A 22,115-nucleotide genomic window follows, 5' to 3' on the forward strand; every position below is an offset into this window, starting at 1 on the left:
TTGGGCTGACGAAGGTTCCCCACCCCTGGCTGAAAGCATTGTCCTCACACCATAAATGATTTCCTAACCCACTGAGGCCAGGGCATTGCATGGCAGTGTAGTCCAGGATGCTGGTGGGGTGAATTCAACAAAGCACTAAGCAAATTATTCCATCAATGTAAGGATTTTTTAATTGTGCAATGGAATGCTCTCTGCTTCCCCTCCCCCTGAAGGCTCCTGAAATCTCAGCAGGTTTGGGGACAGCATCATGCATGCAGAGAGGGGGCGGGGACAGAATGTAGATAAATGCCACCCAGGGATTGGCCTTTGCTGATCAGCTGACAATGCTCAGGGTGGCTGGTAGTACCTCTGAAGTATAGGGCACAGTCGGCCAGACCTGCAGTTGAAAGGGCATTAGTGGTGCAGGGATCAAGTGTTGGGCCCTGGTCACTTGGAGCCCCAGTCTGATGCATTGCTGCCTCCTCCCCAGACCTCGCTACATCTGCTACTCTGACCCAACAGTGTCTCTCTCTTCTTCTTTTACACACAGGCACTGTATAAATGAGAAAACTGGATATTAGCTTCAGGTAGTTAGAGCCCCTACTCCACATGCAATCGCCAAGTATCCCACTTTCAATAAGGAGGGAAATGGAACAGCCAAATAGCAAAGCAAGTATAAAAGCAGTTTATTTTTTAAATATGTTTTGAAACTGTTTTTATATAACTAACAGACTATTTCAACAATTCAACAACAACAAAGGGAGGGGGGAATTGGGCATGATCAGGTACAAGGTAAAGAGACGAAAGATAAAAAGGAAATTGGGCAAAAAGAGGCAGTACGGCAACAATAATCCAAGATCAGACGTAAACAACAGATCAAAAACTCAAAAAATCAAAAACAGTGCAAGATGAAATCATATTTCAATAGGATTTGCTGTTTGTGTGTGTGACTGTCATTAAATAAGCTACAATAACCACCGGGCAGCCACAAAACCCATCAGGTCTGTTTCTCATCTGAGAACCCATAGTTGTGGGTCAATTTCTCTGATGGCCCTGTAAAGAAGGCTCTTTGAAACCAGTTGGTAATGGAATATGTAGAAAGGTGCTTCCTCCCTTGAGCCACGACTGAACAAGCAGCTGTTAGCAAACGAGTTATTAGTATATCTTGCTTTGTTAAATTGAAGTAAATCTCCCATAAATATTGAAAGTAAGCACAACCTGGGGGTCCAGATAGATCTTTGGTGCAGTGATGGTGCCAACTTCAAAAGCCACTGGGTCCCAATATGCATTGACATAAACACAATCCCAGCACGTACGGTAGCAAGAACTTCCCATGTCGCAACTCTGCCCACAAAACCAGGATCACCCTTTTAGAATAAAAGCAGTCTCTACACTGTGCTTGTTTCCTGACACTGCAATGATCCCACCGTGATAGATTCCATTTCAGTTGATCCACCAGAGGCACACAGCTGAGTTGCACATAAGCATTTCCCCATACAGGCTGACCACAGGCTCATGCAGACGCTTCCAGGTATCGCTGCACATTTGCAGTGTGCTGTGGTGGTCAGAATGGGAAGGGAGAGAACTGGTTGGCAACCGGGGAGAACTGGTTCATCTTGTTGCTTTGGCCTCATTTTCACTACATGTTTAAAGTGCTGTGGTTAAACCACATTAAACACTCATGGTTTTCCCCAAAGAATTCTGGGAAGGGTAGTTTGTTAAGGGTGTTGGAAGGGTGCCAAAAGTTGTAAAGTAGGAGAAACAGTGATAGTTGGCCTGGGTTCTTTGGGGATGGGCTGGGTATTTAAGTGTGATGAATGAATACACACACACAGAGAGAGAGAGAGAGAGAGAGAGAGAGAGAGAGAGAGAGAGAGAGAGAGAGAGAGAGATCCACATCTCTACCCTTTTCCACCCCTGAGCAGTGACTCCCGGAATGAAGATCTACATCGACCCTTTCACCTACGAAGACCCCAATGAGGCTGTCAGGGAGTTTGCAAAGGAGATTGACATCTCGTGTGTCAAGATCGAGCAGGTGATTGGTGCAGGTAAGTCCCCGCCCTTGGATACCTGTGCTGCAACCCCAAACTGTCACAGGGAGGGTGTGTCGATGGGAGGGTGTGGCAGAGTGCACACCTAGCTGGGGCCATGCCAAAAATCTGCATTTTTGAACTTCCATCTTGAAAATCAAGAGTGGGACAGGGGCCATTTCAGGTGGAGCTGATGGATGAATGGTGGCAGAGATGGGGTTCTCTCTCTCTCTCTCTCTCCCTAGATGGTAGTGGAGCTCTCTTCAACAGCAGCCATTCCCCACCCCACCCCACACATTCAGAATATATCAGATATAGAACAAGCATTTTGGAGGAAAATGGCAGCTATTGCATAAACTGGTGGCCTCTTTTGTGGACCACCATTTCTCCAAAAATGACTCAGAACATTGCTATCTTTAGGACATTCCCTTATTTGGGCGGGGGAATAACAATCAACAACCAGGAAAAGTGAGAAAGAGTTTCTCAACAATCCCCCCCCCCAAAAAAATGCCCTCCCCACCTCTGTGAAAACTGCATAAATGGCCCCATTTTATTGGGATGTGATTGGGTTGGCCTTCATGTTTCTTTTGGTCCTTTCCAAGTCTACAATTCAAGGATGTTAAGAAATGAGGGAAGGTGCTTGGCACAGCCTTAGGGCCCAGACTGTGTGGGTGCCTCACCTTCCCATGGGTGGCTCTGACTGAGGGAGGGATCGTGCCCTGCTTTTGAACTGGGGGTGGGTGCGAGGAAATGGGGAACAGTGGAAGGTAACTGCTATCTCTCCCCTACCCACTCCCGAAGCTCAGAATCTTATGGCACTCTTTTGTCCTTCACCCTGTTTTCCACTCCAGGGGAGTTTGGCGAGGTGTGCAGTGGCCACCTCAAGCTTCCAGGCAAGAGGGAGAGCTTTGTGGCCATCAAGACACTGAAATCTGGCTATACCGAGAAGCAGCGGCGGGACTTCCTAAGCGAGGCCAGCATCATGGGCCAGTTTGACCACCCCAACGTCATCCACCTGGAGGGGGTGGTCACCAAGAGCCCCCCTGTCATGATCGTTACGGAATTCATGGAGAACGGCTCGTTGGATTCTTTCCTACGGGTACTCTGTTAATGGGGGAGGCTGGGAGTGGGTTCAGTGACGGGGGAGAGGTTCCTCGTGGAAGCAGCTGCCCTCTTTCTGAGCCTCTCTGAAAACTGGAAGAGAGATGCACAAAAGTAGGTGACAAACAAACAGAGACAAACACACACAATTGGAATTGGGTATCTGCCGAAAAGAGGCTAAATATGTCATCGCATTGACTCCCTTTTTTTCTATCCGTTTAAATCGTTTCTATCCCACCTGCAACCTTTCTTAACCAATCAAATTGAACATTACAAAATATAAAAATGAAATGCTACATATGAGAATCGGATACAAAAAGAGAGCGGAGAAGCACATTTAAAGCAGCATAATTAGTGAGAATGCAAAGCAGGTGCTTAAACATTGAAGAAAAGCATTACAAATGTAAATCGAATACCAAAATACAATTAAAATTCCACATGTAAACATCATTAACAGCTAAACAAAATAAATGGAATCAATGTTGCATCCGCACACACAAAGTCTCTGGGTTGCTCCTAATGCTAGTAGTACTCAGAGTAGATCTGTTGTACTTAAGGGACATGACTAACTTAGGTCCACTCGCTTCAGTGGGTCTACTCTGAGTAGGGCTTAGTTGGAGACAGCCCCCTGTTTGCATTAAGCATAATTGTCAGGGTTTCAGGGAGAGAAGAGCAGATGGGGGAGGAGACAGAGAGCGAGGGGGAAGAATCCCAGAGAGATGAGGAGGAGGATGACGATGACCAAAGGTCGTCCATGAGTCTGTCCAGTGAGTCAGAGGACTCCCAAAAGGGAGCCCCCCTGGTCAGACCAAAGGGAGGCCAAGGGGGAAGCAGTGAGGAGCAGGGGAGCGAAGGGAGAAGCCCCAGTGGGAGTTGGACACCGGAGCCGGCTTCTCAGCCGGAACGGAGTGAAGGGGGTGCAGTTACCAGTGTGTCAGAGGGAGCAGAGCAAGAAGGAGACAGGGGAAGGAGATCGGAGCAGGACGCTCAGCCGGAGGGGGTGGAGAGTAGCACCGGGAGCAGTGTAGCGGTCGAGAGAAAGGTCAGAAGCAACGTACGCGCGCCAAGTTCAAATGTAGAGGCGCGCGGAAGTGAGGAGAGCCCTGGGGAGGAGCCCGGCCCCAAAGCGAGAAGGAGGGGGGCAGAGGCATCAGAGGATTCAGCCTCGGGCGAGTCCCGGCGAGGGGGAACCCAGGGGGGCAGAAAGACCCTGCGGAAAAGGAAGGAGAGGAAGAGGTGGTCCAGCACAAGCCTCTTAAATTGGTGCCGAGGCGGTACGGATTCAGAGGGGACTTCAGCGGTCTAACGTTACAGACGTAGAGTCACAAAGATGGAATGTAAACGCAACCATGATCTTCAATAAAGACTTTCTGTAAATAAACCGGATTGGAGTTGGGTCTCTTGTGAGCTGGGACCAGACGGGTGGCTCTGACAATAATGTACAAACAGATCGCTCACCCACCTCCATGTAGGCTATAAGGGATCATACAAATACCAATCTAACCCCTCTCCTCCCTACCTCCCGTAAATGTGGATCCTTAATCTATACCAGCTTTTCTCAACCTTGGGTCCCCAGATAGTGTTAGACTGCAATTCCCATCTTCCTTGGCCACAGGTCCTGTTCGCTTGGAATGATGGGAGTTGTAATCCAACAACATCTGGGGACTCAAGGTTGAGAGCAGCTCCTCTATTCTCTCACTCCACTAAGTATATTAAGAGCTGATTGGTAGGAAGCAGGCCGTGCAGTCAAAGAGAGCATAGAAACAGAGGAAGCTGTCACTTCCTATGGCCCATCAGGTTCAGTCCACACATGAGTGACAGCAACTCTTCAGGATCTCAAGCCAAGGTCTCTCCTGGCCCCACTTTAGGTGCCATTTGGGCTTGAACCTTGGACCTTCTGCATGCAAAGCAGATGCTCTACCACTAAGTTAGCCTCCTTCCCCAAGGAGCAGCTGTTGCACATGTTGTTTTCTGCATATTGGACGATAACGTTGTCAGACAGGATTTCCTCCCCTCCGCACCCTCTGGATAGGGAACTGACTGAGCCTGATTGGTGCAAAACCCTTGAAGAGCAGCAACCTGCTCAGGTCTCTGGGCCAATCGTCAAATATCTCAAGGGCTGCCACATGGAAGACAGAGCAAGCTTGTTTTCTGCAGCTCTTGACGGGAAGACCAAACCAGGGAATTCAAAAATTACAAGAAAAGAGATTACGACTAAACATTAGGAAGAACTTTCTGATGGTAAGAGCTATTTGACAATGGAACAGACTACCTGGAAGTTTTTAAACAGGGGCTGAGTGGCCATCCATCAGGGATTCTTTATTTGTGATTCCTTTACTGTAGGAAGTTAGACTTGATTACCCTTGCAACCCCACGATTCTATGAAATGCATTAAATTGAGGAAAGTGGCTTGCAGAAGTGGGTATATCAGTCACAACCGCTTATATAAATGTGTATAATAGGAAAAATTCACACCAAAAATCTGATAAATTATCATGAGGATTTCTTTTTAAATTTTTGATTGTCTTTGTTATTGCTACAGTTCTGTTTGTTTTTTATATATTTTGTTCTATAGACTTATATATATATATTTATAAGAGCATGAGACTCTTAATATCAAGGTCCTGGGTTCGAGCCCCATGTTGGGCAAAAGATTCCTGCATTGCAGGGGGTTGGACTAGATGACTCTTGGGGTCCCTTGCAGCTCTGCAAGTCTGATTCCATGAGCGAAGGTGATTAACCAGGTGGTTTGGTGGCCTGAATTCTCCTTGAAACCCCCTTTTGTCCAACCCTGATCCCTGCTTGACCCTGCCGGCCCTTTTCTCTTCTACCCTGCAGCAAAATGATGGTCAGTTCACTGTGATCCAGCTGGTGGGGATGCTACGGGGCATTGCTGCTGGCATGAAGTACCTGGCTGACATGAACTATGTCCACCGTGACCTGGCGGCTCGCAACATCCTTGTCAACAGCAACCTCGTCTGCAAGGTCTCGGATTTCGGCCTCTCCCGCTTCCTGGAAGATGACACCTCGGATCCCACCTACACCAGCGCCCTGGTAAGACACAGGAAGGAAACCTTCCGGGATGAAGGCAGGATGGAGGGAAAACTCAGTGGTTTCCAAGGTGGTGTCAGGTGGCAAGGAAAAGTGCTTACCACCTGCTTTTTATTCCATATTTACAGAAAGAGGCTTGGGAACACAGCCTCTTGGAACAATGGCATTGTCCCGAGTGACTCTCCACCCCCTTTTTCTCCCACTTCCTCATTCGTCATCACTCCCCTACAGGTGGAGCCGAGGACCCTTTGCTTCTGAGCCTTTGCTCTCCTACTTTCAAGGCTCGCTGGGTTCTGGGAGGGGGGGTCTGGAATGCTTTTTAAAGACACTGTGTCCATCAGCTGTCACCCCCCGGTGTGTCCTCTTCCTCCTCCTCCTCTCCCATTATTTCCCAGCTTTTCCCCTCATCTGCCTCTGAGCTGTGACCTCCCTCAAACCCCTGTTGTAATTCTGAACTGTCTCCTTCTTCTTCTCTGAAAGGGTCAGGCTGGGTAGGTCATCTCCACCATTCTTCCTCTGCCCAGTCCCTGATAGGTGGTCAGGTGGGTGGTCAATCTCTGGGAGAAAAAACATGCAGCACACTTAAGTGGATAGAGAAAACCTCCCCCCTTTCTCTCATAAACACTAGACCTCATGGGCATGCAATGAAGCTGAAAGTCAGAAGATTTGGGACAGATAAAAGGACTTATTCATGCAGTGCATAGTTAATCTATGGAACTCACTTCCACAAAAGGTAATGATGGCCAACTTGGATGGCTTTAAAGGAGAATTAAATTCATAGAGAAGAAGGTGATCAATGGTTGCTAGCCATAATGGTTATGCTTTGCCTTCACAGTTGGAGGCAGAAATGCTTCTGAATACGGGTTGCTGGAAACCACAGGAGAAGGGAGAGCACTCTTGTGCTCAAATCCTGCTTGCTGGCTTCCCACGAACAGCTGGTTGGCTGCCATAACAACAGGATGCTGAATGAGATGGGCCATTGGCCTGATCCAGCAAGCTTGAGGGAGCCAGTGTGGTGTAGTGGTTAAGAGCGGTGGACTCGTAATCCGGTGAACCAGGTTTGTGTCTCCGCTCCTCCACATGCAGCTGCTGGTTGACCTTGGGCTAGTCACACTTCTCTGAAGTCTCTCAGCCCCACTCACCTCACAGAGTGTTTGTTGTGGGGGAGGAAGGGAAAGGAGAATGTTAGCCACTTTGAGACTCCTTCAGGTAGTGATAATGCGGGATATAAAATCCAAACTCTTCTTCTTCTTCTCTTCTATGTTCCTCTCCTGTGAAATTGCCTTGCCACCGCTTCATCACGGGCCTTCTATTCTGATGCTATTCAACTGAGTTATACTCAAAGTAATGGACCTAAGTGAGGTTGCCCACAAGGAGTTGGGAACGGGTATGCCTGAGAATCTCCAGCTCATCGCTTTAGCAGGAGACCCCCATGGAAGTCTGCTAAAACGATGTGGGGGTGGGAAACACTTCTCATTTTGCAGCACCTCGCACATGGGACAGCTGTAAGGTCATGTGGTTAGCAAGTGGACGGCTCCCCCCACCTGTCGAATTTGGCCCTCAAGGCAGAGATGGGGTTCTCCTGGGGCAAATGCTTCAAGAAGTGTTTCCCATAAACACACAAAGAAAACTGGTTCTAGAGTTGGCACAGTGGATCAGAGGACTCTGGGCAGGGCAGGGACGTCTCCCCGCAATGTGAGTTACTCATCCCAATCATGTACAGGGGAGAAGACACACACAAGAAGTTTGTTCTGGAGAGATGAGTCGGAAGGGTCACGGGGCACCTTATCTGGGTCAACCTTCCACAGGAATCTGGCTTTTCTCTGCAGCAGACAGAAATGGCCTTCGCCAAAGGCCTCTTAACGCAAACCCAGCACGGCAGTGTTAAGAATTTATGGCTCTTCCTCCTTGATGATCAGCGAGGCTGTTGAAGCATCACTGATGCTGGCAATGAAGCCTCTCCCGTTGCATTTTTTATTTGGTCGGTGCGAACAGTGCTGGGTGGGGGTCTGGCACTGTGCTGTCACAGAACTGGATCAGTACAGTGAAAACAGGCAACCTAATTTTTCCTGACCTTCCTTGAAAATAAGGAAATATATGGGGGTGGGGGGGATGAAAACCCCTGTGGATGGAGAGCAAAGATCTGCCTCATTCAGCATGTCTGTATCTAGCGGTACCCAACTTGTTGCCACTGGAGAGCATTACCAACAGGGCAGAAAGGGGGTGCCCCCCCATACAAGCATTTGGTATTCAAAGGCAGACTGCACCTCAACATGGGAGTTCTATCTTGCTCTCGTGCCTCGAAAGCTCCCTTCTAATTGTATTTATTCACTTTTGTTTCATAAACTTTATGCACCACTTGATTGTAAAAAGAAAAACAGCACCTCAAAGCAGTTCGCAGAGAGAATAAAATGAAATTATCGGTGGAAAGCGCAAAAGCAACCCTTTAAAACATTCAAAAGGTAAAATCAGCAAGAGATCAAAATACACATCTATGTTCTACATGTCTGTGCAGGCATGCCTCTTTTCTTTTAATATTTCTTGCAAGCACTGAAAAGAGTACAGGGTCAGCCCAAGACATTTTGGCACCAGAGGCAAACCACAAAATGGCACCCCTTTCCCCACTAGGGAAGAAGGGGCGAGCGAAGGTCTAAATCAGGAACAAGGGGAAAATAAAGATCTACATTGGGAGCTTCTGTCCCTGTAGATCCTGCCGCCTGAGGCATTCACCTTACTGTCAGGATGCTGTCAGTGGCTCCCGGCTGGTTGCTCAGGAAAGTATAAAGACAAGGAAAGGTTTCTTACCATCCTTTTTCATTTCGATCTTTACAGAGAGAGGCTATTGAACCCAACTTCTTGGTTAATGGTGTTGTCCCAAGTGAATCTCCACACACACCCATCTCTCCCACTTCCTCATTTGTCACTTCTACGAGTGCTGTTATGTGCCCTCTGTCTTTGAGCCCTTTGCTCTCCTACTTTTAAGGCTCGCCGGGTTCTGGGAGATGGAGGGTCTGGGATGCTTTCTAATGACACTATGTCAGTCAGCTGTTACTCTGCTTCTACTTCCTCCTGCTTCTCTCCCATTATTTCCCACCTTTCCCCTTCATCTGCCTCTGAGCTTTGACCTCCCTCAGTCCACTGTTGTAAATCTATACTGTCTTCCTCTTCCTCCACCCAGGCAGGGTGGTCTCCACCATTCCTCCTCTGTCCAGTCCCTGACCCTTACCGTGCCTCATGGGTGGTCCGGCCCTGATGAAGGCAGCTGCCTGAGTTCCACCGTGTAGGTTTTTCCACATTAAAATAATGATTTCCTACCAATGTGGAACAGGTATTATGTTTCACCTGTGCTGGTGCCAGTTCTGCCAATCGAAGAGATCAAGTGGGCATATATGGAGTGACTCCCATAGTTTTAAAACCAGTATCTTATGGAGAGGATTCTTAGGCTTGTGGTAGCCTTGCTTGCTTGAAGAAACCTGGACTCAGCAGCCCACATTGAATTCTATCACTTCACCAACCAGTGAAATATTCAACTGAGGAGTCAGGGGATGAGAGACTTGCACTTGCATTAATGGTGCTGCGGTGCTTCCAGGTATGAGTACAGGTGCAACTGGACCTATGCCATCATACTAGCCTCCTTACAAGAAGTTGGTTAGGGCTAACTCTTATTTACTTGTTCCCCACTGACTCCATTAGCAGCCATTCCACTTGGCTGGGGCTGATGCAAGCAACCCAAGCGAGAAACCCTGTGCTCCACCCCCACTACAGGGCGGAAAGATCCCGATCCGTTGGACAGCACCGGAAGCCATCCAGTACCGAAAGTTCACTTCTGCAAGTGACGTGTGGAGCTACGGAATAGTCATGTGGGAGGTGATGTCCTATGGAGAGCGGCCGTACTGGGACATGACCAACCAAGATGTAAGTATGAGGGACTGCTGGTGGAACAGGGTATGTTTAGCCTGGAGAAGGGAAGGCTGAGAGATGAAAGGGTAGCCATCATCAAATATCTGAAGGGCTGTCAGGTGGAAGATGGAACAAGATGGTTTTCTGCTGCTCCAGAGGGTAGGACCTGAACAAATGGACTCAAATGACAAGAAAGGAAATTCCAATTAAATATTAAGAAGAACTTCTTGATGGTAAGAGCTGTTTGACAGTGGAACAGACTTTCCCCAGAAGGTGGTCAGCTCTCCTTTTTGGAGGTTTTTTGGCAGAGGTTGGATGGAGGTCTGGCAGGAATTTGCTGAAAATCCACTTGGCTGCCAGTCTGTTTCTGGGGACAATTCAAAGTGCTGGTTATGACTTATTATGCCTTATACTGTATAGTTAGGTGGGGAATTTTTTTGTTTTTGTTTTGTTTTGTTTTTTAGGAAAGGACGTTTATTAGTGCTGTGCTGTTTTTAATATCTGCATTTTGATAGATTCCTCCCTTACATTGTTTTAATTCTATCAAGGTTTAATTGTTATTTAATGATGGCATTTTATACATTTTTGTATTTTATCTGTGGTTTGTATTTTTGTCTGTAAGCCACTTTGAGTCCCAGTCTAGGGAATAGGTGGGGTATTAATAATAATCATAAGCTAAGGGTGGTATTCTGTCTCAGCCTGTGGACTGCTGTCATTCTCAGTCTGATGTCAAATCCTTGCCCCTATAGGAACATGATCGTCTCAGGGAGCTGCCTCAGTTCGTAGCAGCTCCCAGCCTATCTCCTTGGCGGGCTCCTTCTGCTCTGCGCTCCTGCCCTTCCTCCAGCCCTGGAGCGCTCCACCCCAGAAGCCATTGCTGGCTAATTGACAGTGATCTTTCCAGCAAGGGCAGAGCGTTCAGTAACTTCACCCCCTATTAGCCTCCTCGACCCGGGCTGCGAACACCAGCAGAGGGGAGAACCGCTCATGTCTCCAGCAGGGCATTTGTGCCGATAGCGTAGCAGGTGGGGGAGGGGAAAGGAGAGGAGCTCCTGGAGGGGGGAGAGCAATTTCATGTGTGTGTGTGTATTTGCATGTGCATAATGTGCATTGTCACATCCCCAATTACGGATCGGGAGCGGCAGCCTTGGCCATCAGACGTCAAGGCCGATGAATGCTTAGGCAATATTTCCCTTTGGATGTGGATTAAGTCTGTTGAGGTGGCCAATTAATGAGCCGCTTCAGACAATGAAGGAGGGGAAAGCTGTGGCTGAACCTGTGAATGAACTCTCAAGTCGCATTTGTTTCCATGAGAACGGTGTCATTTAGCCATCGCCGGTTGGCTAGCAGTCAGCATCTAAGGACAAAAAGATGTATGTGGGCTTTTTTCCCCCCTTGCAGGTAATAAACGCCATTGAGCAAGATTATCGGCTGCCACCACCCATGGATTGCCCCAGTGCCTTGCACCAGCTCATGTTGGACTGCTGGCAGAAGGACCGTAACCACAGGCCCAAATTTGGACAGATTGTCAACACCTTAGACAAGATGATCCGGAACCCAAACAGCCTGAAAGCCATGGCACCCCTTTCCTCTGGGTAGGACGCAGGGCACACAATGGGGGTTAGGGCTGATGGGAGTTCAGCATCTTCTGGATGGCAGCAGGTTGGGGACGGCTGCTCCAGAATTTTACCCAAGCTCAAATGGATTTCTGGTTTCCCAGAGTTGGGACTTTGGGTCAGGGATGTCCACATGCAGTGCTTTACTGCTGAGTGCTGAAGATGCTTGAGGTTCACAAGGGAGGCAGGTGGTGTCTAGTTGTCAGGAGTCCATGTCAAGCAGGGAGCCTACAGGACCTTGGACAGCTCCAAGGGGTCCTGTAAAGGCAGCTGCCAGAGAAGACCTCTGTATAGAGAGCCAGAGCCAACTGAAGCCTTATATAGGCTGATCCTTCCAGCTCCCGAGTGGGGAGGAGGGAACTACCTGACTGGCTAAAGGGCCATTGCCTTCTTTTGGCATTGTTGCCTTTTGCAACAAGAAAGAGCCACTGCAGGAGACTCGTCTTTTGAATCACAGGGTGATGGCCAAGCTGCATTCCCTGACCACAAGGGTCCCAAATGAAGCACCGGAGGTTCTCCCCTGAGAAAGTAGCCTGGAACCTGTCCTCATTGAAGTTCTCCACCATGCACGTCATGGCCCCTGAATCATAAGAGTTTCCAAGAATGTGGGTCAGGTCTTATAATCCCCCTGAACCAAGAGGGTCTTCCAACCCTACCTGGTGATGCCAGGGATTACACCTGGGACCTTCTGCATGCAAAGCAGGTGCTATGGCACTTCCCTTGTGAAAATGATCAGTGTGGGTTTCTTCCATGCCAAACAAATCCAGATCTTTTCTTCTGCTCATTTCTTGCAATCTCTCCCCTCCCCTTCCAGGATTAACCTCCCCTTACTGGACCGCACCATTCCAGACTATTCCAGTTTCAACACCGTGGACGAGTGGCTTGAAGCCATCAAGATGGGACAGTACAAGGAGAGCTTTGCCAGTGCTGGCTTCACCAACTTCGACGTGGTGTCCCAAATGAACATGGAGTAAGTTCCAGGGGAGAAGAGGTGGATGAGTACTAGCCATGAGGACTATGTTCTCAGCAATGCCTCTGAATACCAGTTGTTGGGAATTACAAGTGGGAGAGATGCTGTCGCACTCAGGTCCTGCTTGCAGGCTTCCCATGAAGGCATTTGGTTGACCACTTAGCAAAGCTAAGCAGGGTCCAGTGTGGTTTCAAACTGGATGGGGGACCACATGTTGAGATTCATGGTCCCTTCCAACTCTATGATCCTAGGACTGAGTCTATCATAGTGTGCAGTGCCCCCAATTTTTGCCACCACTAATGCTTCTCTCTTGTTGCTGTGGGTTTTTTTCTCCCCTAGGGACATCCTGCGAGTAGGGGTCACATTAGCCGGGCACCAGAAGAAAATCCTGAACAGTATCCAGGTGATGCGAGCACAGATGAATCAAATCCAGTCCGTGGAGGTTTGAGAAGCTGGGTACTTGCACACACCTCTTCCTCAAGGTCCTGTTCCCCTTTTGTCCCTGTGTGTCCGAGCCCTTGGGCGGGTCTTAATGCTCCCCCATGGAGACGGCAGCTACAGGGAAGGGGCAGCCACAGGGCAAAGATGCTGCAGACTTCAAGAATCCAGAAAAAAAAGGGAAGAGGAAGGACTCTTATTTAGAAGGATGTTTTAAAATGAAACAGAACCGCAGTGGATTTCTCTTTAAGGGCTCTGAGACAAGCAAGCTAGGGAGGGATCCAGAGGGACCCTTTCGCCCTCCTCCTTTGCACGAGTTGGACCCCCTGGGGCACAGAGTGGACCAGAAAGTCTTCAGGGAGGGGGGGAGGTTACAAAACTGCATGTCCCTACAAGTGTTGCTGGGCATGCCCTCCCCTTCCCACAACAGCCAGCAGATCTGCGGACCGAAGAGGGGACAAGCGCCAGGAAACTTTCCACCCATGTAATGGGGTCACCTCTAGAGTCACAGACTTCAGAGATGGACACGTCTTTTTAACTTCCTTTCCTCTGAAGGACTGGATCCGGGTGAAGCTCACCTACCCACTCATCCACCCACCCATACCTCCTCCTCTGTACGAAAGAGAATCTTTGCCCCACACTGGGGAAAGCAAAGTCATGGGGCTTTCGGAGGTCTTGGTCTCTGTTGCGCTGGGACTGTTTCTGCAAGCGGCGCCTCCTAGAGGCTCTGCGCGCTGCACTTCCCAGTGGCAGTTCCTACATATCAATATGCACAAGACATTTGAGAAGGCTTCATGGTTTGCCAATGACCTGCTTCCGGCGGGAAACTCCCTGCCCCTCTCGTCCTGTTCCATGCAGTATGTTGTAGATTTGATGTGCATTTCCATCTGGTTGTCGTTGTTCCATCTTTTTCTACTTTGTTTACAATGGGATGTGGGGGGGAGGGGGGAATTATTATTTTGGGGGGAGCCGAGTTGTTTTGTTTTAACAAAAAGAAAAAAGAAAACAGGATGGCAAATCCACTGTTCTTCTCTCCCAGGGACACTCTGTTGTCTCCTCCTGGGCAGCTTCCTAGCTGAGCCCTCCCAGGGGGCCATGAGCATTTCGGACACACTCTAACCCCTTCCCCCTGTTCTGCCAGGCTGCTCCTAAGTCCTTTGTCATCCCTTAGCAGTTGTCTCAAAGTTAGTTGGCTTGTCTGCTGTTTCATATTGGGGACCCCTTGCTGAACCTCGTGCAGAGATGTTGTGATAGTTTTCAAAAATGATACCAACCTGAGAATTGCCCCAAGGGGGCCTTAAACTGAGAAGTTCAGCTGGGAGTGAAGAAACATCTAAGAGGGTTGGAGGAGCATGGGGCAATGGTTCTTGAAGTCCTCTGACACACCCTCAACTGTCCTTCAGCATCCTGAGGAGACTGGAAATAAAAGTGAAGGAAGGTCAACAACAGGGGATGCTGTAGCCTTGTCAGAAAAGGCTCACGGCAGGACTTTTAACCTCCAGCCCAAGGCCCCATATCTCAGTCTCAGCAGCCACAAGTTGGAGCCCAGCTGGTGCTCAGCACATGGGTGGTATTGTGGGTCTCAGACCTGCCATGGCCAAGCTCAGGCAGGTTGTTAGAAGGACTGTTGGTTGGAGCTTAACCTTGCAGAAGGTCTATCCTCATTGACTCAGTCTGTCCTTCTGAAGGTTCAAAGAACAGGGAAAGTTGTGAATAGTTTGGAAACCCACCATGTCACTGTCAGGAGGATCACAGGTTGGAAAGGGTCACTCTGCTTAGCTCAGGGTCTCTTATTTCTGTAGGGGAAGGTAATGATAACCAGCAGTGCCAATAATTCCACAGAATTTTCATCTCTCTGGGTTCGAGAGACAAAGGCCTGGTTCAGGGATAATGGAAAATTGAAGACATCTGCTACATGAATGAGCAGTGCTTCCTCTTTCAAGCAAATCAGAAGGAGTTTGTAAACTTTGGCTTCTAATTTTAAAGTAATAATGATTCCCCATGGCATCCAAACTTTAGAGAACTGTGGTTTGTTTCACCTTAGAGAGAACTGTCTGGGATCCAGTCTAAAGACAAATCCAGAATAAAACGTAGCCCCAAATAAAAACTTAGATTTATTTTTTATCAGCTAAATATTGCACAGATGGTCATGAAACCACACAGAAGGAGAGGAAAACTCTGGGAGAATGGAAAAAACAAACAGGAAGAAGGGAACTCTGATGGGGCAGAAGAATGGGGCAGCTTCTGGAGATGTCAAAGGCTGCATAAAATAAGGTTAGAGTCCTAGGTGGCTCCTGGTTTCCAGCTTTGAACAAATCATGCTTTCCAGTATTCAGATGTCATGAAGAATTAAAGTAGAGCTAATGAGATCCCCCAGCACTAAAACATTTTTTCAGATCCTGGTTTGTTCTTAAATCCTAGTTTAAACAAACCTTCAGTCCTTGAGTTTGGACATTGTGGGGAACTGTGCCTTGGTTAAAAATAGATCAAAAACATCTGATCTCTTCCTTGTGACCAGAAAAGAGGAAAAGAGAAAAGGAAAGACACAACCCTTAGCTTGTTCACATGGCAGAAAGCCCCAATTTTCTGTTACTCCTGAACTGGGCTGCTGTAGATAGGTTACCTGGGCTGATTAAAAAATAAATAAATACAAGTGCTGGCAGAAGTACATATACCATCTTGTGGACTTGCCAGAGGTGTGTGCGCATGGCCAGGGAGAAACAGATTTCAATGTCCTGAAATCTGTCATAATCCCATAAAGCTATCACAGAATCAGGTGTAGCTTGGTTGTACAGAGCAAAGAGCTCCTACAATGCCATGGGTAGCTTTCATCCCTTTGGGTGGGGCAGGGTGTCCCATTCCAAGCAATCCCCATTTAGTGCCACACCAAGCTACCCCCTGGAACCTGAGCTAGCCTTGGCCTTTGTGCTCCGCTGCCTTCCTTCTGGTTTTCCGTGCAAGCTCCTTTGCACAGGGGAAAGGACCTGATGTATCTTTGCACTAAGGCTGCCCTGACCCTTCCCTCCTGACGAAGGCCCGGTCTTGTTCCACTGGGTGCTGCTGGCGTCACGGGAGGGAGGGCAGGGGAGCTGTCTTCACCAGCAGACGGGCAACACAACACAACACACACATCTACCTGAGCCATTTCACTGTGTGTGTGAGAGAGTGCACTCGCAGCACGCCTAATGCAGACTACGATTTCAAGAGAAGGGGGCTGATGGAGACTCGCCTCATTTCTTCCATTGTTCTAATGAGATGGGACTCACCCATCTATGGTAGATATTTCATTGTGACCTCACCAGGATCCTGGAAATCTCCCCTCTTTCTCCTCGACTGTGCTTCCCCTCTGCATACATGCACACTTGTCTTTTTTCTGTCCTTAAGCCAGCAGAGAGACTTATTTTGCAGGTATTTCAAGTGTGGTGTCAGAATTCAGAATCAGGACTGTGCCATGCACAGCACTTGCCTTTAATGCACCAGAGCTGTCCTGTCGGTCCGCATCACCCCATTGCAACTGCTTGAGTCACCCTTCTGATTTCTTCCAACACGCTGAGCCAGCACCCACCCTCTCCTCATCCCATGCCCGCCACCTCCCTCTGCCGTCGCCATGTTTTTTTTTAAGCGATCCTGGAACTGAAACTGGATTGGCAGCATTCTGTTGAAGATAGCAATAAATCGTCAGGCCCCGGGCCCTGGCACTTCTGGACACTGTGATAGGGCTAGGAGTGGAGAGGGGTGGTGTGTTGTGTCAGAAAGAGCAACTTTCTCAGTAGGGCCCCAGGATTTGCATATCAAAGGCAAGCACTTTGGGGCTGCTGGGAGAGAGGAGCAGAGAAAAGCAATTCCTAAATGCAAAAGTCTGATAGAACGCTCAAATATTTCACTGTGATTTTCTTTTTTAAAAAAGCAGAACAGTAACTGAACTGGAATGGAACTTCCTTTGTTTAAGACAGGGGTGGAGAAGCTTCTGCTAGCTAGCTTCATTAGGTCCACCAGTCTCCAGATTTGGAACACTAGGATGTTTTGTTCAAGCCATGCTCACATGTCCTACATCCATGTACTTTATGTCAGGTGTGGGGCAGATAAGGATGTGGCTGGGCTGGAAGCAGGGGGTGTTGCTGTTACCACCAATCAGCCAATCATCAGGGCAGGCGAAGTGCAGTGCCTATACCCACACAGTTTGCTTTCAAGCCACATGGGCAAAAATGGGTTGCCTGGCATTGGTGTCAGGTGATTGAAAGGTGGGCAGGCTGCCTGCAACCTGCCAAACCTGACCCATAGTGGGATGGAGAGGTAAGGATCCAGCCCATTAGCCAGGTCCAGTTCACCACCCCTGCTTTAAAACTCTACCTGTGAACAAACCCAGCTTGCAGTGCAATCCTATACATGCCAACTCAAGAAGTCAGTCCCACTGAATTCAGTGGAACAAATGAGTTGTGTGTTGGGTTTCAGAACCCAATCATCTGGTCTTCTTTTATGCATTAAAGCTTAGCTTTGAGTCCTCCAGGTGCTGTTGGTTTCATAACATACATCAGCCCTTGCCAGCCTGATCAATGGTTGTGGGGTATAGAAATTGGCTCCCAGCAACATTGGAAGGGCTGCAGGTTCCCCAGCCCTGTGTTAGACCTTGGTCTCTGCTGCCCAACCCCACCCTTCGCACATGCCCAGTAGCATGGGAGCCGTTTCTCCATGGTGCCATCTCACACTGCTGAGGATAATGATGGATTAATTATCCAAAGGGTGGAAGAAAATATGAGATGCTGAGAGAACAGACATGGGTCAGATTGGGTTCATCCTCAGTGGATATTCCTTCTACTGGGGAATCATACCTATACGCTGGTGTTACAGCCTGTCCCTCTTGTGACTTCCAGGAAGACTCAATGGCCTCAGCATCTCCCTTGCCTTTCTTTCATGAGAACAGGCTTCCCAGAGGCCTTGGGCTGCCTAGAGAAACAGGCTAGAAGGCTCTGATCTGGCTCTTGCAGGCTGCCTTGTCCGTGCCCCCTTTCAGTTTTGTCTACACTTCCATGCTCTACAGATCAGCAAAGAGGAGCCAGATGTTGGTGAATACCTTTCAGCCCCTACAGCCAGCAGGGCCAGTGGTCAGGGATGATGGGATGGGAGTCCAGCAACATCTAGAAAGCCATAACTGTAGATGGCTACTGTTTTAAATTCTGGATGGGCCCTGCAGCAACTGATGCAGCCTGGCCTTGTTCTCAGATACTTGCTGTCATCTTGCAGTTGGACCTCTTTTGATCATGCCCCATCACCAGTTCCAGGGGTAGACTTTGGTTTTTAAGTTCCATGCCCAATCCAATGATGAAACTGGTTGATGGGCTGTAGCTCAGGGGTAGAGCACTTGCTTTGCATGCAGAAGTTCCCAGGTTCAGTCCCCAGCATCTCCAGGCAGGGCTGGGAAAGACCCCTGCCTGCTGCTTCCAGTGGCCCTGTGTTCTAATGCTGCTAGAAAGACAATTGGAAACACCACTGTCATTGCCACCAAGTTGGGAGATCTCTTACAGCAAGGGTTAGAACAGCAGGTGACAGTTTCACTTACAACAGTATCAGGATTAAAAGAGAGTACATTGGGCGTGGTTTCTGGGAGATCTCTCCCTTTTTGCAGTGCTGCTTGATAGGTTAGATGTGTCCCTGTGAACAGTACAAAAAGCACTTCCCTGGCTCTGAAAGGTTTCATTTAACCACAATTGACATTAGCCCATCACTCATTCCAAAACTGGCTACCATAGTTCACATCCAGTCTGTGATTCCTGATTGGCTAGTATCGTTGCATCCAGTGCATGATTCCTGACTGGCTGGAACCAACCAAGAGGTTGAAATGAACACTACTGAAAAAGCGGCAGATGTAGGAGGGAAGAGCGGCGGCCAACTGCAACAAACAGCCCTGGAAAAAATCATAGCATCATAGGATGATTCCTTCAGCAGCATCTGGAGTCCTCTAGTCCAACCTCCTGCAATGCAGGAATGACAGCTAAAGGATCTGTTTTTTTCAGAAGATCCCCATGCACCAACCATCACCAGTCTCAAGATGAGAACCAAACTGGCCGGGCGTTTGTTGCCACTTTGGGTTCTGTCCTACCCCACCCCTACCCTGCAGCCCTGCACCTCAGCTCTGGCTCAGAGCAACGTCTTCAGTCGCCAAGCCTCTTCTCCCTGCTCAGTGGTGACCCATTTACTGCACAGGTCTCTACTTCAGAATGCCTGCGCAGTCTCCATCTGCCCATGGGCCGTGGCCTTGGGTGTGCGACATTTGCTGTTCCCCTGACCGTGTTTGTATTTTTTAGAAAATGTGAATAGGTAAGTGGCGTTCCAGCCCTGCTCACATGGGGGTGTCTTCCATTCCGACCAGGGCCTTCTCCTGGCTCCATGATGCATCTTTTGATGTTGCTGGGGAGGAAAGAATAATAATGAATAATAATAATAAACCAGATGTATTTATAAAGGAAACAAAATCTGCTGCTCCGATGCCTTTGTAGGAGTATTTTTAAGAAGACTTTTTTTTCAAAATAAATGTGAAGTGTAAAAGTTTGAAGCACTCACTGGCGGGCTCTTATTCTTTGTTCGTCGGCTATCGACTGCCTCGTTGGAGAACCATGCAGAATGGAAGTGAAGCTTGGGGATGGCTCTGGCTTTTAGGCAGTCCGGCCTGATGGAGCCTGCAGGCCTCACTCCCCATAAGTCTACTAAGGTTGGGGGAGGGGGCTAGAATCCAGCCTGAAGGTCACATTCCATTCTGGGCAAGCTTCCACATGCCAGAGGTAGGTAAGGGCACAGGTAAAAGTAGGCAGAGCTAGAAATGTAAAGACTGGAGCCCTGGTTTTATGTGATTTGAATTCCATATATCCTCCCTTTATGGAAGGCAATGAGCCCCTTAGTGCTCATCACTGCATGGTGGGGGGAGGTGGGATTGGGTCTCAAAGGGGCCTTTCACTGCTCTGACCCAGGCATGCTGCCACTCAAGGCCTTCCTTATGGGGCACCTAGTGGTGTCACCTTTGAGAATGAAGCTTGGTGCCCACCCAGTTTCTTTTCTTTTCTTTTTGTTAAATCATTTTTATTAATTTTCCAATAAAAAACATCCAATTAACATATCAAATTATAATCCAATTAAAATAAAAAACCAAAATGAAAAAGACCAAATTATCATCCAAATAATAATTATTAATTTTTTGGGACTTCCCATAGTCTGGACCTTGAAGCATATCTCCAAATCTCATTCCTGCCTCTCCTTGCAATGCCCAGTTTCTAGATAGTCTATACAAGGTTTTCCAAACTTGGGTCTCCAGCTGTTTTGGGACGACTACAATTCCCATCATCCCTGGCCACTGGTCCTACTAGCTAGGGATGGTGGGAGTTGTAGTCCAAATAACAAACAGCTGGAGACCCAAGTTTAGGAACCCTGGTCTATACAACCTAGCCTGTGAAAGCTACAGAGCTCACAAAGCTATAGCAGCTTTTCACCAAGACATAGTTGTTGGGGCTGATAAGGGTTGGGTGCCCCAAACAACTGAGGGGCACCACAGTGGATGGGAACTGAGAGTAGTTTCCATTCAGAAGTAGCACTCCCCCCCTCTTTCATTGCTAAAATGCTGTCAGGGGTTGTCAGGGAGGATGGTGAGTGGCGTTTGTGTCACTGGGTGGCACTCAAGGTTGGGTTCTGCTGGGTCTCTGGCAGCCATCCGAGAAACTCAGATGCCGTAGCCTGAGGTGCAATCCATTTCCTGGTTCTTTAGCCTGAAAGTTTCTCCCTCACTAGTCAGAACTTTGCTGCCTCCCTTCCACACAGTTCTGATTTGTAAGTTAGAAACTGCCTTCTCCCCTCTGCGGCTGTGTGAAAATTCACAGGATCACGAAGCAGCGACCTGTAGCAAGTCACCCTCAATCCCTGTGTTGGATGAAGGTGACTGAGGAATGTTTCACCGAAACATTGAGTCGTGTAAGCGCAAGCTCCCCAAGAGGAGGCTCCCACTCCCACAAGTGTAGGGGAGGACCCTCCAATTGCAATTATTCAATAAACCAGACTGGAAATAGATTAAATCTGAAATTCCATGCCAGCCCTGGGCACGCTCAGGGCTGTTTTGAGAAAATGGCTATAAGAGCACAGTGAGAATGGAGAAAATTAACAAATTAAAGTCCGGTTGTTGCATCATTCATGGCTCTGGGTGTTAACTAGGCTAGCTCTGTTGTGTTAAGTGGGATGAGACTGTTTGATCACTCTTGAGGCAGAGAAACATCAGGATCATCTGCCCTCTAAGGAAGGCGCCCTGCATCTCTGTGTGAGTTAACAATCTGGGCTTGCTGGCTTGCTTCCAAACAATGGCCACCATGCAGGACACGGACTCACAGTGGAGCACAGAGACATATGGCCAAATCACTCATCCAGGTAAATCTTATTTTGCATACTTACATTGGAATGTGCCATCCCACTTTAATTCAAGTGGAAAAGGGGAAGTGTGACCTATCAACAGTTTCTGGCAAAAGCATGTGACAAATGTGTGCTTTGGGAACGAGGTGCGGAGAAGAAAGCCCTGGTCTTCTGCCTTCTGCTTCTAAGGAGGCACCTTTCAAAGGCCTCAACTCCCAACAGCTGATGCACATGGTCTGAATCAGCTTCTCCCATGTCTGACCATGAGCACAGATGTCAGAGATGGGATTGGGAAAGGAATGCTTGGAAAAGAATAGCTGCTCATGGGCTGGCGGGAGGGGGGGCGCTGTGGTTCTCATGATGTTGCTGGACTCCATCTCTCACTATTCTTGGCTATTAGCCATGCCGGCTGGAGCTGATGGAAACTAGTGTCCCAACAACATGATTAGGACCCACATCTTCCCCATAGCAGATGTTTCTCAAGATCAGCAATTAGCACCCTGATGGCCCCAAAGGACACCTCATGCTGGCTCCTCACTGCCATTGATACTTTCTCATCAGCCCACTGCTGACTTGGGTCATTCCATTAGCAACTGTTTCCCCTTCACCCCTTGCTCTCTTACTCACCTGTGCAAAAGCTGTTCCACC

General features: G+C 48.4%; 1 protein-coding gene across 11 annotated transcripts in view; it reads left to right on the top strand.

Moving 5' to 3' along the window:
* EPHB2 (EPH receptor B2) overlaps nucleotides 1-19,605 on the top strand; it is a 112,504-nt gene extending 92,899 nt beyond the window's left edge. For 4 of the 11 annotated variants that reach the window (XM_081923507.1, XM_081923511.1, XM_081923513.1 and 1 more), the window contains exons 10-16: nucleotides 1,902-2,027; nucleotides 2,861-3,108; nucleotides 5,949-6,164; nucleotides 9,855-10,076; nucleotides 11,463-11,656; nucleotides 12,492-12,647; nucleotides 12,987-19,605. In XM_081923507.1, coding sequence (XP_081779633.1) covers nucleotides 1,902-2,027; nucleotides 2,861-3,108; nucleotides 5,949-6,164; nucleotides 9,855-10,076; nucleotides 11,463-11,656; nucleotides 12,492-12,647; nucleotides 12,987-13,095 — 1,271 coding nt within the window. In that variant the 3' untranslated portion in view covers nucleotides 13,096-19,605. The remainder of the gene's footprint in view (nucleotides 1-1,901; nucleotides 2,028-2,860; nucleotides 3,109-5,948; nucleotides 6,165-9,854; nucleotides 10,077-11,462; nucleotides 11,657-12,491; nucleotides 12,648-12,986) is intronic. The other 7 variants (XM_081923514.1, XM_081923510.1, XM_081923512.1 and 4 more) reach the window with 3 other exon arrangements.
* The last annotated feature ends 2,510 nt before the right edge of the window (nucleotides 19,606-22,115 follow it).

This window comes from Podarcis melisellensis (assembly GCF_964234715.1).
Source record: "Podarcis melisellensis genome assembly, chromosome: 8".
Taxonomy (NCBI): domain Eukaryota; kingdom Metazoa; phylum Chordata; class Lepidosauria; order Squamata; family Lacertidae; genus Podarcis; species Podarcis melisellensis.